This window comes from Sphaerodactylus townsendi, linkage group LG06 (assembly GCF_021028975.2).
Source record: "Sphaerodactylus townsendi isolate TG3544 linkage group LG06, MPM_Stown_v2.3, whole genome shotgun sequence".
Lineage (NCBI taxonomy): Eukaryota > Metazoa > Chordata > Lepidosauria > Squamata > Sphaerodactylidae > Sphaerodactylus > Sphaerodactylus townsendi.
In genome coordinates, this window is record NC_059430.1 from 44,245,812 (window position 1) to 44,261,868 (window position 16,057).

Here is a 16,057-nt window from a genome sequence, read left to right on the forward strand (position 1 = left end):
ACTGTGTCTTGCTTCCTTTCAGCTCTTTCAGTCTTTTTCCATTTCTAACTGCTGCTAAACTTGACTTGTACTCTTTAGACCACCATATAAACATATGGACGTCACAAATATTCCGGTTTCCAACTACCCTTAACACCTCTCTCAGACTGACTGACTAGAACTGAAACAGGGGATTGCTGGGTAAAGAAAGCAAACTGCCTATTGGGAAATGTCTTAAAGGGGCAAGGGCTAACTAAAATACCCTCCCATAGAAGACTTTACAATGAACTAAAACCATGCTAACTATGGGGAAACTAAAGCTTAATAGGGAAATAACAAAAGCCACTGTGGGGGCATAACAGTGAACATGCTTCATTAACCCAGTCGTTTGGACAAAGAATGCAGAACTGCCTTTCCCACATCAACATTATGACAAGAGTCAGTGTCCACTGCATAGTGATGAATGAAAGTAGAAGCAGAGGACCATGTTGCTGCTTTGCAAATGTCCAGAATTCTGACAGCAGAACAGAAAGCAGCCAAAGCAGACTGGGAGCAAGTGGAATGAGTGTGAACTGGAAGGGGGCAGTCCACCTTCGCAACAGAATAAGCATGAACAAGGGCTTAAGAAGCCCATCTAGACAATGTTTGGGTAGACACTTGACAACTTTTGCGACAACCACTAAAACAAACAATAGATTACTGTATTTGCAGAAAGGTGCCATGCGATTGAAATAAAACAGCAAGCACCTACGAACATCCAACATATGTAACGCCCTTTCAGCGTCAGAGGAAGGGTGAGGGGGAAAAGCGGGAGGACTATGTCTTGCCCCAAATGGAAAGGAGACACCTTACCTTAGGAGGTACTCCAAACTAGGTCTGAGGACCCCTTTATTCCCATGGATTTTAAAGAACAGCGGATCACTTCGAAGAGCCCATAGGGCACCAACCCTCCTAACAGAGGTAATGGCTATGTGAAAAGCTGTTTTGTAAGACAAGTTAAGTTGCAGGTGACCAATGGCTCAAACAACTTCCCCATGAGATGGGACAGAACCAGGGAGGTTCCACTGTGGCACGGGGGTCTGCACTGGTGGATAGAGGTTAGATAAACCTTTCAAAAATTGTTTACAAAAAAGTCTGGGAAAAAATGAATGACCATCAAAACCCAAATGGAACAAAGAAATGGCAACTAGGTGAACTTTAGTGGAGGAACTGGAAAATCCTGAGTCCTTTAAGGATAACAGATAATCAAATACAACAGGGAGCTGATAGGAGGTAGGGTCGATAGCTAGATCTTGAGCCCAAAGGGCAAACCTGAACCACTTGGCCTCTTAAGAGTGCCTAGTGAGCGGCTTACGCAAGGACAGAAGGACATGCCGAACCCTGTCAGTCCACAACTCTACTGAAGGATCAACCAGGCTGCTAAATGCAAGGAAAGAATATCATGGTGCAGAATCAGATCCCTGGTGAAGAGGTCATCCTCTGGGGAGGGGGGGACTTGTCACTGCTTTCCACAGTGGTGGTAGAACTGTACAGAATGCTCCTCCTCCCTCCTAGTCACATGACCTTTTGGGCAGGAAGGCCTGCCCCGAGACTCTGGTTGGGAGCGGGAGGAGCACTCTGGACAGTTCTAATCTTCACTAAAGCTTGCTATTCGTTGCACACAGTCCCCAGTGTGGGACTGCTCAGAAGGCCACAAAGACATAACAACAAAGGAACTTCATCTTTGTTATGGACCTAACTCCCACTGCTTATTTACACTCATCAATGTATTTAAATGTGTTCAACTTTGAAATTGTCAAGCATTCACTAGCACACAGGAGGAGCTGGTGGGAATGAGCAGCAGAGCAAAGGACACAAACTTTCACAAACTACTTAAATGAAAAATAGGTTCATGAATTGTGTTTTGTCTAGGTCTTTGTCAAGGCTTTACCAAATTTACTGCATGGTATACCCAATTCTGGTCATTGTTTCACACAGATGTTGGGTGGAATGGCCTAGCCCAACCTTTGAAGCACATCATCTCCCAGAGACTTTTCCTGCCTCCTGCCATCCTTGATCAGATGTGCACTGGGCAAAGAAGACATGGAGCTCTAGCTGGCTGTCGGCTTCCTAGAGTAGAAAATCTAGGGAGAGAGGCAAGGAATCAGCGAAGAAGTAAATAACTGATTATTGGGGATGGGATAGAACATGTTTGCATACATACTATACAGATCCACATTTTTCAAATGAATATTACCTCCCATTAAAAATACAGATAAGTACATTTACAATTGGGTCATTTTAGTCATCTGGAGAAGGATTTCCTGTCTCCAAAAGTCAGTATCCCATTCTGATTTGGAAAACTTCATGTTGTTGAACCTAGTATAGACTAACAAGGGGAAACACTCAAGGACTTGAAGGAGGCATCTGATTTCCCACCCACCCCCCACACACACACATAAAACAGACAAAAAAAATTATTTCCTGAAAACCCCTCTAGCCTTTCATCTTTTCCTGCTTCCTTTTCTCGTTCTAGGGTTGCCAAGCTTCAGGTGGGGCCTAGAAATCTGCTGGATTGCAACATCTCCCACCTACAGAGATCAATTCCCCCTTAAGGTTGCCAGCTCCAGGTTGGGAAACTGGAGATTTGTGGGTAGAGCCTTGGGAGGGTGAGGTTTGGGAAAGGAAGTGACCTCAACAGGTTACGATGCCACAGAGCAGTGGTGGCAAACCTATGGCACGTGTGCCAGAGGTGGCACTCAGAGCCCTCCCTGTGGGCACGCACAAGTAGAATGCCCCCCCCCACCCATCTAGACTGGCCTGGGCCATTGGGCTCGATTATTAGCATTAAACCTAAGACTTAGTTTTGGGGAAGCAGTGTAGGGAACCCTGTTAAGCACTGTTAAACCCCACTGATTTTCATGCGAAGAACTAAAGCGCAATCCTTTACCTGGGAATAAGCTCAGTTCCTGGCAATGGGACTTGCTTCTGAGTAAACCCTCCTAGGGTCGTGATTCACCCGTTGGAAGAGTTGCATGGTTGCTTCAAAGCCGCTACCAAGCTTACTCCTGAGTAACGCGCACCTTGGAGCCAGCCATTTTTTCTAAACTAAAACCTCAGTATTCAGGTTAAATTGCCGTGTTGGCACTTTGCAATAAACAAGTGGGTTTTGGGTTTGCAATTTGGCACTCGGTCTCAAAAAGGTTCGCCATCACTGCCATAGAGTCCACCCTGCAAAGCTATTACTTCATCTCAGGAAACTGATGAGCAGTTGTCATTCCAGATGATTTTCAACTCCCACCTGGAGGTTGGCAATCTAAGTTCCCCTGGAAAACTTTGGAAAACTGTAACCCAGTTGTGTGGTGCTGGTTGGGAACCATCAAGGAGTTGTAGGGGGTGCCTAACTTTTCCCATGGATCCCCCTCCCTTCGCTATTTTCTCCTTCCCTCTTCCTAGCATATCACTCTTCCTTCTAAAATTTCAGGAAGGCATATATGTGATTCACTGTAGAAAACACCTAAGAGTTAAATGGGTTTCCTTCAGGATTTAATTTGTGCTACAGTTCACAAGGACCAATGCAGAAACCTATGTTAATGCCAGCTCTCAGCCCCAAAATACTGTTTATCTTTTATTTATATAAGACTCTTCTGTCCCACCGTGCTTGTGAAAAAAATTAGTACTGCTTATGGACAGCCTATTCCGGAGGGTGGGAAGTGGTTCCTGGAAGCGGAGTGAGGCCATGCTGGTGTGTTTGCCCAGCCAACCAGTGTCAGTGGTGCTCACGCCAGTGGGGGAGGGAAAACATGGAGGCAGCATTCAACCTTGAAGAACTTGCCACTCGTGGAGCTGTGCTGGCCTAAAGGTGAATGCTGGTGCAGCTGAGAGCAGGCTGGGGGGAAGGTGTTCCCAAGAGTAGAGCCAACCATAGTTGGCTTCCACTGGACTTTCAGCCTGAGAATACCTCTCTGCTCCCCGCGTAGGCCAATGACTTGCACTATGATAACACATTGCATAAGTCATTATTTCCTATGGAGTATTCCAGGCGGCGGGGATGGGGGATTGCCCCGCTGCTTGCTACATTACCTGGATCATCCCCCCTATCTGGATTGTACTGTAAGTAAGAAAAAGTAGAAGAGTTGGTTTTTATACCCTACTTCTCTCTACCATTAAGGAGTCCCAAAGTGGCTTACAGTTACCTTCCCTTCCTCTCCCTTTGGCAGACACATGTGAGGGTGGGGCTGAGACAGTCCAGAGAGAACTGTGACTAGCCTAGGCAATCGATATACATCTGGGATTTAAGACAAGGGCTTTATGTTTGAACAGAGCACCTCAGTTTTCAGAAGATAAAGCTCCAGAACAATGCTCTTCAAGCACATAACAGGGAGCCAAGTGATGGCATGGTGAGGTGACACAAAGAGGGGAGCCAGAGTTGTGTCTTACAAGTGTCAAGGCTAGGATCATAGGTAGCAGACCAAGAGACCCAGGCACAGGAAATATAAGCTAGCACACTAAAGCTCAGGCACCACTACCAAGAAGGCTCTGACCTTCTGACCACCCAACTTTCTTCTGAAGCTGAGTGTTCTCTCATTTAAGAAAGAATGTTAACAAGGCCACACAGTGGTGTATCTATGTTGGACAGGGTGTGTCATTTGATGCCTAGGTCACATGGGGGCGTATTTTGCCCCCCACCTCTAGCCCCCTGTCCAGCCTCTGGTCAAACTCCCTGCCCCTCTTCTGAACTCTCCCCACCGCCACATTGCCATCCGCACAACAACAAACCCCCCCCCCCCCCAAAAAAAAACCTTTTCCTCCTCCAGCCGGCGCTGCTTGGACGAAGCAGAGGGAGAGGTTTTTGGTTTTTTGTGGTTGTGGTGGCGGTGGCTTGGTGACAGAGGGAGTTTGGCAGGGGGTGGGGTGTTCGGCCAGGGGCTAGGTGGGGACAGTTCTGCAGGGGCTGGATTTGGTGGTATGCCACTGCACCCATATACCCTGATAATGCTCCATAATATCATGGACAAATAAGAAGCAGTGAAGAGGAGCAGGGCTTGTTTCTCCCTGCAGAGTTACATGCCCACACCCCATATATGAAAACAAATGGGCATCTTTAATTATATGAAATACTTCAAATAATCATAGCAGAGTTTGCATATGAATAGAGGAGATATGACAATGCCAAAATTGGTTGCTTTATATTCATAACAATATTCTAAAATGAAAGGTCTGGTTTATAATATTTCTAGTAGCTGAATAGTAAAAAGGCCTAGAGGGAAAATTCCAGAAATTTTAAGCTTAGGGACAAGAATGAAGCTATTTTCTTCTAAATAGCAGTTACATTCAGTATATTTACATTCAGTACATCCAGTTACATTCCGCATATTTTTCTCTCTCTTCTACTTACAGCCCCTCTCATTCATGTGGAGAATCATCCTGGGTAGGAAAGTCTTTATTTATTATCAAACATTTCCCTTCAAGTTTAAAGGCTTTGATTTCTTAGTCACCTTTTTTGGCTCTGTATTTGGAATGTGTGGCTAGAAACAGTGTAAGACTTGTCTATAATAGTGCAGTTATGATTCTAAATTCCCAGTAATTGAAAATTATTGTGATTAATATGAGTGTTAATTGAATTCTTTATTTTATCAATCACATTGGGTTGCAGTCTTTCAAACAGCTCCAAATGTGCTAAATTTAAATATACTTTAAAGTCTTTACATATAAACATTTTAGGGTCTGTTATTCTCGTGTTTTCCATAAAAATGCTGGATGCTGGATGTTTCTTTTTTAAAAAATGATCCGTGTCCTGCAATAATAATTACAATTTTAATATGGTAACATTTTGTAGACGCCTACTTACAGGAAAAGATGAAAGATTTACACAATCTGAAGAAAAACCAGACTATATCTAGCTACAAGAAAGACATAAGCCCTTTTCAGTTGGCATGTTCCTAGCACTGTGACCACACATACAGGTCAAATGTGCTACACATGATCTTATATGCACAATTGCCATTTCTTCTGAAAGTCATATGTACCAGACATTCAGATACCTGTGTACTGAGGCAGAAATTCCATGCATTACACCTTTTAAAAGAAATGGTGATTGTACATGTTGAGAGGATCACAACCAGAGCATTCATCCCATACCAGTTCCAGATAGCATCTGAACAACTAAAATTAGTTATATATGTGCCAGATACTCAGAAATGTTGTGTCTGCTTCTTGCAAATGGATACCTAATAAACTGTGTCAGCAGATCCAAATACGTAGCGTTCGAACCCTGAAAATTAGTGATGCCAAATACTTGATGGTTGTAATACAGTGGAACCTCGGTTTTCATTGGTAATCTGTCCGAAAAGAATCAATGAAAACCAAAACTGATGAAAACCAAGGCAAACTTCTCCATAGGAAATGTAAATCCAATTAATCCGTTCTAGGCACTCCAAAAAACATACCAAAAACACATTTTTGGGTGAATAAATATAGTGTTTAATGCTGAAAACAATAACAAACAATAACACTAGGACCAGCTTCAGAGCCAGTGGAGCAATGTCGCACCAGAAAGCTGTCCAAAGAGGCCTGTTTCCGATGCCTCATTGTCATTAAACAAGTTGCAGACACGGCCTGCAACAGCTTTGTCTGGGTGATTTTTCTCCACAAACCCCTGCATCTTACTGCAAATCAATGAAAACCGAGGCAAATCGATGAAAACCAAGACAATTTTTCACTGAAAAAATCGATGAAAACCGAAACCGATGAAAACCAAAGGCAATGAAAACCGAGGTTCCACTGTACTTGTGACAGTGTTTCTGACTTTGGAAACTGCAAACTGTGGCATTGGGAACAATGTAGATCTATAACCACTATGAGGTCTTATTTGTTTCAATAATTTGTTTCAAGGAGAGAGGCAGATATTCAACTCTACCACTGAAATAATGGGAGTTAGAACTGTTTGACATGGAGTTGATTGTTTCCCTTATTATTGGTACATCCCTTTAGACTGCCTAAACTTATGTCATTTGTTTTATAGAAGTAGAGTTTCATGGGAAGGTGATTTGAACAGATTTTTTTCACTCAAAATGTATTTTATATGTCAGTGAGTGATCCATGCCACTGTCACCTCTAGACTGGATTACTGTAACTCGCTTTACACAGGGCTTCCCTTGAGTTTGCTCCAAACTCCAGTAGTTCCAGAATGTAGCAGCAAGGGGTTTTATGTGTAATGTGCTCCCCTGTGGTGGGAGGCAGCTGTGCTCTGCCAGCTGCACTGACTCCAGGGGGAGTACTGGATCAAGTTCAAGGTTTTGATACTGACATCCAAAGCCCTGAACGGTCTGGGGCCAGCATACTTGTGGGACCATCTCTCCCACTATATTCCTTGACTAAACCTTTGATCCACGAATGGAAATTTGCTTGTGGTCCCTCCCTGGCCCTAAGGACATTCGGCTAGCCACAATCACGCCCAAGGCTGTTTTTGCCCTGGCCCCAACCTGGTGGAACGCTCTGCCTAATGAGATCAGGGCCCTGCAGGGCCTGAGGCAGTTCCACAGGGCCTGCAAAGAACCTTGTTCCACCAGGCGTATGATTGAGGCCGCAACGTCTTACCATCCTTGGGCCTCCCCTTCATTTTTTCCCATTTTCCCATTTTTCACTTCGCTCTATTTTGGTTTATTTATTTATTTTATTTATCTTAACTTATTTTATCTCATTGTAACTGTTTTGTTAGGTAGCATGTTGTTAGTTGTTATTGGTTTTGATTAGACTGACACTGTCTATCCTTGCCCAAACTCAATGTTACTGTCAGTTTGGCTTCCATCTAATGAATTTAGTCAAATCTTGCTGCCAACAATGAATCATATTGGTATTGTGGGGTTTGTAGATTTTTAGAACTGTTTTAGTCATTGATATGGATTTATACTGTGTGATGTTTGTGTTGTTAATTTGCCCTGAGTCTGTGAGAGGACAGGCGGTATAGAAATTTAATAAATGAAAGTGAAGTGAAATGAAACTTATTTTTTTCTGTTCTTTCATGTTTTTACCTGCCAATAAAATTAATAACGAGACTGAATGTCTTCTGTTTCAGCTCTCTGAACCTGACTCAGGCAACAGGAAGACATCTTGGGACAGCTTGTGTCACTTTGCAGTTGGGAGAAAAAGAACTCCAAAATATGGCCTTGGGCCAGGACACAAATATTTCTTCTCCTTGTGGCAAACCTACTGCTTGGCGATTAGAGAAATATCATGGTGGTGGGGCCATTAAAGAGAAGACAACTTCACTTCCCAAAGGTTTAAAAAATAGATATATAGATATATAGATATTTGGAATGGGTTATGTCACTGAAGCTCCATTAATGGGTGTTTGCTCTCCTTATCCTCTGCAAGTACACACTCTTTTCATCTCCTAAACAAAGGGGTGGGCATGTAGCTCAGTGGTACAGCATCTGCAGAAGATCCCAGGTCGTCAGGGGGATGCATACCTGAGTAAACGAAATGCATTCTTGAAACTGTATTATCACCAGATATAACCAATCAATGGCCCCTTCCACACACACAAAATAATGCGTTTTCAAACCACTTTCACAACTGTTTGCAAGTGGATTTTGCTATTCCGCACAGCTTCAAAGAGCACTGAAAGCAGTTTGAAAGTGCATTATTCTGCAGGTGCGGAATGAGCCAGAGCCTCTTAGATAAATGTAACCAGCCTGCTATATGTTACCACTGCCATCTGTTCATTCTTTCCTTGACCTATGCTTTATGGCTTTGCATACTTTATAGTAAACTAGGCATCCCCTAGTTTACATCCCCTATCCTGTGAGAAAAGAATTATATCTTGTTGTGGGCAGAGCAGTGGCGTACGGGGTCCAAATGGCACCCAGAGACAAAAAACCCTCCGGGTGCCCCCCCCCACAGAGGCCCGCTTACTTGCGAGTAAGTGCCGCAACACTTACTCACACAGCGCCTCGTCCCCCTCACTCATTCTTTCCTTTCCCCACAGGCTCTGAGGCTCGGCTTCAGGGAAGCTGCCTGTTGGGCAGCCTGTCTCTATGACTTTCTTAAAAGGGCAATGCTCCAAAGATTGCTTAAGCAATCTGTTCTCTGGACATGCTCCACCAAGAACATTCCCTGTGTCTCTGGACATGCTCCATCAAGGCCCAATCTGGCATCCTCATCCAAATTGGCTCAACCTGACTGCCTGGAAACTGAATGCAAGTCCTTCATCCCACTAGGCTACAGTCCAGAAGTCACTGCCAAACTCCAGGCTTCCAGGAAAAGTTCCACCAACAGGATCTATACCACCATGTGGAAGACATTCATTAGGCGGTATAAAAGGAGGGCGGTTAACAGTTGAAGGTACTAGACTTCCTACAAGAAGGCATAGATAGGGGGTCTCAGGGTTTCTGTGCTAAAATGACAAGTAGTGGCCATCTCAACGGTAGTGCCTATTTATAAGGGTCACAAGCTTCCCAGACATCCACATCATACATTTTCTCAGAGAAGCCTCATTACAAGATACACCAACACAGAGAGCACAGGTTCCCAACCTGGAAATTAAACACGGTGGTGCTCCTTGAGCTCACCAAACCTCCATTTAAACCAGTCAGCCACATGCCTATTAAATGGCTAAGGATGAAAACTGTATTTTTGACAGCCATTATATTTGCCAGAAGGGTCTCAGAGCTCGGGGCCCCTCTCAGTCAAACCAGGACTCTACACCTTCCGTAAGGACAAGATTAAACTATGAACAGGCTCAACTTTTAGACCTAAGGTCAATTCAACCTTTCACAAGTAACAAGAGATATATCTACTGTCCTTTTGTCCCAATCCAACCCATCAAAAAGAAATAATGTGGCACAAACTGGATGTACAGAGAACCCTAAAAGCGTTTGGACTCTCTTTTAATTTCCCTATCCCCTCCAAACAAGGGAGGAAAGATATCAACTTCAGCCATCAGCACGTGTATTAAAGGCTGCATCACAGAGTGTTAGAAGCTGCAAGGCTTTCACCCCCACAAGGTATTATGGCATACTCCACAAGGTGAGGCAACTTCCAATGCAGCCTTTTCCAAGCATGTTTCCATTGAAAAAATATGCAAGGCCAAAACGTGGTTTTCACTGGCTAAGTTTTCCAAGCATTACAAAGTTAATATCCACAGCTCTACAGGTGCTGCCTTTAGAAGAAGAGTCCTCCAGCATGTAATGGACACAGAGGACAATGACCCTCCCGGAAGATGAGGGCACTGCTTGTCCCAATCAAGATGTTCTCTGCCTCAGTGGGAGAATGTCCTCTTGCCTACTTACTGTGAAGGGGCCTTCTCCTCTGAGAAAAGGAGGACATCTTGCGCCTTCCCAACATCATCATCCTGTTCCTTACCTGTTCCTTTTCCTGCATGCTACATTAGACTGTCTTCCTGTCGTTATACAATTTTGTCTTCTTACTAGCAGGAACTACAATTTGTTCTGCCTTTCTGGTTATCACTATTAAAGTGCTTCATCTTTCTTCTTTTTCACTATTTTAGTAGAGTTAAGGAATGTTCATTAACTGCTAGAGGAATCACCAGAACTGAGGGGAAGGGTGACTCCCACTGGAGACAGGAAGAAGAAAAAATGTTTCTATCTCCCTGACTGGATGGTGGGAATCACCCAATCAAGAGGTCTCCTTTCCTCAGAGGAAAGGGCCTCTTCATGGTAAGTAGCCAAGACTCCAATCTGAAAGACTGTTCTGATGCAGAAGGTTCACCAATACACATATATTCCTATCCCAAAGAAATATTTGAGGACTAAAAGCAGCTGAAGCTAAGTCTTGGTGACATGTTCCTAATGAACTCCAGAACTCTTGTTTATCTTTGGACCAGGTCTCCTAGACAACTCAAAAAGCAACTCTGATGGGAAAGAAAGGCAAGTTAAGGAAAAATCACCTCCCAGAAGTGCCATGTTTGGAAAAAAAGGAGGAGAAAGCCATGAAGGAGATATCAGATTCAGCAGATTCTGTCATACACAAGATTTTTTACCTCTCTCCTTGCCTTTTGTAGTACAGACAAAGTACAGACAACCCCCTGAAAAATATCAGAGTGAACCACATTCCAAATGCTTTGGTCGCTACCGGTAAGTGGGGAGAAAAACCTTGTATTCAGTGCAGTTTCGAGTGCTTCTGCTAAAAGCCTTCTCATGATCCCTAACAATCACTAAATTTAAGAGTAGCAAGAAGTCCTAGGAAAAGAAAATGAAATATGGACTAAGAGAAACCCTTGCCAGTATTGTTGTAGTAGAGTCTGTGCGGCCCAGTTTGTTTTCCTCAAACAAGCTTCGTGTACCCATGTATAAGAAATCCTTTAAAGCCAAGATACTGTGGCTCTTGATGTTTGCATTATGGCTGTTTAAAGCAGAGATGCTGTGGCTCTTGATGTTTGCGTTATGGTTGTTCCTTAACGTCTCTTTAGTACTAGCTGTGTGGAGGATATTAGTTCTGTAGTTCCTACCCAACATGTTTGTAATCTGAAACCTGGTATACAAGGAACAGCCGTACTATAGAATCCATGGAAGAAATCCCAAGTCCGTATGAAGACAGACAACTTGAAGAGCATTTCAAAATAGTCTTTATATATCTGTGGTTTCATGTTCACAAAGCAGTGAGGTATAGGAACCAGGACCAGATAGGGGGTTTAAAAGGTTAAAAATAGGCTGTAGGGTATCAGTTTTGCTTAGAAAGATCAAGAGGCTCTGCTAAAGAAGTGATTTTACGATTATTATAAAGGTGATGTTAGCAGAAGCTAGATGAACTGACTAAACAAGGGAGAGATGGCAGGGAGCAATGTCCAGAAGGAAATGGTTAATGTTATAATATTTAGCATCTGTATAGTGCTTTAGAGTAAGCTATGTATGAAGTTACCTCAAACAAACCTTAAAAAGCATTTTGTGACACCTTGAACACTAAGTACCATCCTAAGCAGAATTAACGGACTTGAAAGGGTGTCACTCTGCTTTAGAGTGGCATTGTAAAAGATTTATTAAGTGCAAGTTTTCATGGACTCAGCCTGTTTCATCAGCTATATTGAAGTATGTTAAGGTGTCACAAGATTCTTAGCCTGTTTGGGAAATTTGCTGCAAAAGGATAACACAGCAACATCTCTGGAATTAAACACAGGCAAGGCTCTTAGTAGAAACATTCTAAGTATTTGCATGGGCATTCCCTGAAGCTTAGGAAGGGGATGATTTAAATTATTTTGTATTGTGCAATTTGAAATTACCCAAACAATGGCTGGATTAGTACATACACACACACTGCGTGGTCAGGATAATAATCCTTTTACAGGGTGGGGATTTGTCCCTTGCGAGACAGTGATTAACTTACTCTGTTTATCTGTGCAGACCACGTCTGGCTACCTTGTCAACTACAAAGGAAGCTAGCAAGACAATCTTACTGAAGCACTGTGAAGATGGTGAAACATCCCATTCGACATCTTTACTAAACACCAGACAAAAAATTCCCCGACAAACCCTTTTGTGCCACAGTGAAAGCAAGTTTTTTTCTAAGAGAATCAAGAGTGAGTGCCTGAATCAGAGGTCCCCAACACAAGACCTTTCATCCACTGAGCGGATTTCCTTTCATGCTTAGAATCTGTGACAATTTCTGGGTACCAGTTATGGCAAAGCATACAGCCACAAGAATGTATGCTGATGGACTAGCAAAGATCTCTTCAAAGACATATGGGTTTGTAAGTGGTGCTCAGACAATGCAGAAAAGTGTTTTCAGGGCAGAACAGTTACGCCAGAACAGGCTTGCAACACAGGACAGAAATACACATAGACATCATCTGCGGAGGCTTCTGTGTCAGATAAAAACAAATATGACTGGATTTCTGCTAATGTTTTATTGTTGGCAAATTTTGTAAGGGAAAAGTCAAATTTTAAATTAAGGTTATGTTGTTTTAACAAAACTGATAACTGGAGGGGACAGAATTTGAGAGGTTGGGTTTCTTGGAATAAGATGAGGAAAATCTCTCCTAATAGGTTCTGATCCATTCTGACTCTGAAGGGAGAACCACTGTTAAATTCTTGGCTTCTCTTAGGAAAGTCACATAAGTTCTAACTAGACATGACTGGCTTATTTGAGTATAAAGTGAGAGTGAGAATAGTCTGTGTTTTATGCAGGAAAGAGTGTCCAGTACCCTCACTTTACCCCACCATATTCTACTGCTTGAAGTCTTTCCATCTCAACCCATTTCAGCCCCATCGGTGGAACTGAACTGGACCAGGGGGAAAGTTGCTTCTACCAATATAGCACAACAAGGTGAGGTGGAGAGAGGGGGATTGTTCAGTTTACTCTCCCATAAGTTATTTTCACACAAAAACAAAATAAGCTACACCAACACTTTAAAGATGAACAGAACTCACATGTATCTACTCTTATGATATGTAGTTGGGCCCTTAGACAAATGTATAGAATGGATCAAATAAGTTGGTAAAGGTGAAAATCAGAATGTGTGGTTTTTACAAATCTGAAAGACAAGTAAAACAAATACCTTCCGAGATCCAAGTTTGCCATAAGCTTGGTTGTGCTGTTACATAGCATGTCAGATTATGCTTTCAGACTTCCCCCTGCTGTCTACTTTACAAGGTGTAGGAGAATCCTTCAAGAGATCTTCATTTATCAGGTGTCACCAACATAGTGCCCACCAGGTGTTTTTAGGAGTGGATGTGGCCAGATAAGGCTTTTGCTCGACAAGGCTTCTGATTCACTATTGAACATTTGATTGGCTATGCAGCTTTTTAAAAATGTTGATTTGGCAGCAGCTGCTACCGCAGCACAAAGATCTATCCTGTATTACTGAAGTTAACCTGTGGCAATCATTTGGCGGCTGGCTCCACATCATGTGGTTGCCATTTTGTTTCTGTGCCCACCTTGTCAGAATTCCTAATATGCCCATAGGCTCCAATAGGTTGGGAACCCTGGCATAATACAAGGGCATGCACTTTTTTCCTTGAACCATCATACAATAAATCCATAGGAAATTACGGGAGACCAACAGAAGTCCCTAACATTGTATGATCTTGTAGTCTTTAAAGACTAGCAATTTCTAGCACTTACCGTACATTTATTTATTTTAAGCATTTGTGCCACCCAATTCAGGGCCCTTAAGATGGCCAATAGTAAAAAACATTAAAACAGAAATTAAAATGCATATATATAATACAATAAAAACTCTGTTACCAGTTGGACTTTTGTCCCTGAAAGTTTATGCTAGACTAAAAACTTGTCAGTTTTTGAGTTTCCACAAGAATCCTGTTTATTTTCACTGCATCAAAATGACACAGCAGTCCTTCTGGGATTGTTGCCTGAAGACCCCTATTTTGGGTCAATATACTTCCAAGGTAAAGTCCAGTTCTCTCCAGCACCATAGGACACATGGAAAAGGGACCTAGCCTTTCTACAGCACCATTTCTCCAACTTTGTATGGCCCAGGGGAGATGCCATTTATTCCCTAGGTGAAACTTAATGTGTAGTCAATCACAGCATGTTCAGTTTCTCCAGTGGATCAAATAGCAACTTCCTGTGGCCCTTTCAGGCTGAATAAAGAGCATGGGGGAGAAGGCTCGATCCTCTCTCCACAGGTACTGTGATCCACATCTTAATTGACACTAGACACACCTGGGAACTGGGGTCCAAGTATGGAAGTCCCAACTGGGGTCCAAGTGTGGAGGTTCCATCACTCAACCGTTAACTGGACTCAGGGATGTGGACCTGGGGAAAGTACAGCATGTAATTTGGTTTTCATCTTGAGGTTTTCTTATGACAATTCTTAAATGAATGCCTGAGGTATATTAGAATATTGGAACATTTATATTAAAGGACTCCATATCCTGTAACCAAGGACTGCCTCTCACTACTGAGGGTCACGTCCGATTTAGGTATAGTTTCTAACTTCCTGCTGCAATTTGATTCCCCCCGCCTTGGAATTACAAAGAAACCCCACCAATGAAATTGTAATGTATACTTTAGTTATCTCACTCTTTTCTGTAGTCAGCTAGCAGTCTGACCATCTCCATGACCAAGTTTTTAGAAGTGCTATATATTAAATTTAATTGATTTCTACAGTGAACTATACTATATGTCTGCAACACTCCAATGCCTACCCCACCAAGATGTATTCTTGCATCTATGAATTCTGCAGGGGAAAACACAGAAACAGACCCAGTTTCCAGAGAGTCCACCATAGAGATCTTCAAGAAAACTGCAGTTTCAGCCTGTTTTACTAACAGGATCTATCACAGGCTGTTTTACTAACAGGATCTATCACAGGCCATCAGATTAGATATGCATTTGATGTATTCCCAATTTGATTATTACATGACCCTTAAGCATATCAGAGTTATAGAAAGGCTTTTGAGCAGTAAGGACATTTGGTTTAAAAGTAAACATTGAGAGGAACTGAAATTCTATAAATGGTGCAAAGGGAACACTTACAGAAAAATTCAGGACTACCCTTGTAACATTAGAAAACAAGGAAAATTTCAAATCACAAAAATTTATCAAATACCTTTTATTAATATTTTAAAAACAGTGTGCAAGCTTTTGAACTGTCCTGAGCTCATCACATTGGATATCAAAGGGAATAGGTCTCTCAGAACATGATTTTAAGGGTTCTTCATCAGCATCTTTTATGGTTACCAGTCTCCAGGTAAGGCTTTCAGAGCTCCTGAGCTTATACCTGCTCTCCAGACTAAAGAGACCAGTTTCCCTTGAGAAGATGGCTGTTTTGGATGGTAGAGTGTCTGCCCGTATGCCCTGCTGAGGCCTCTCCCTTCCTTGGCTCTACCCGCACATCTCCAGGAATTCCCAAATCCAGAGATGCCAACTAGTATCTTTATTGCCCAACAGCAACAAGCGTTGGCTAAGAATAAAAAAAGAACAGAAGCTATCCAATGGAAACAGATCAACGTAAGAGCTTCTAAAAAGGTCTCCCTCGTGCTAAACAGAATACAAATGTTCATTTGAGTTCCCTTCTTCCCATTACTCCTGAGGGGTTTCACACAAAGAAGGCTCTTATATGACTGGTGTTATGGGAGATATCAAGGCATTAATTTGCAGGCTGTATTGTGTGCAAGCG

The 16,057-nt window shown here is 42.6% G+C and overlaps 1 protein-coding gene across 1 annotated transcript in view; it reads left to right on the top strand.

The window, feature by feature from the left end:
- AGBL3 (AGBL carboxypeptidase 3) overlaps window positions 1-14,063 on the top strand; it is a 52,844-nt gene extending 38,781 nt beyond the window's left edge. The window contains exons 19-23 of the mRNA XM_048502437.1: window positions 1,957-2,133; window positions 5,359-5,389; window positions 8,036-8,238; window positions 10,805-11,054; window positions 12,318-14,063. Coding sequence (XP_048358394.1) covers window positions 1,957-2,133; window positions 5,359-5,389; window positions 8,036-8,238; window positions 10,805-11,054; window positions 12,318-12,564 — 908 coding nt within the window. The 3' untranslated portion in view covers window positions 12,565-14,063. The remainder of the gene's footprint in view (window positions 1-1,956; window positions 2,134-5,358; window positions 5,390-8,035; window positions 8,239-10,804; window positions 11,055-12,317) is intronic.
- The last annotated feature ends 1,994 nt before the right edge of the window (window positions 14,064-16,057 follow it).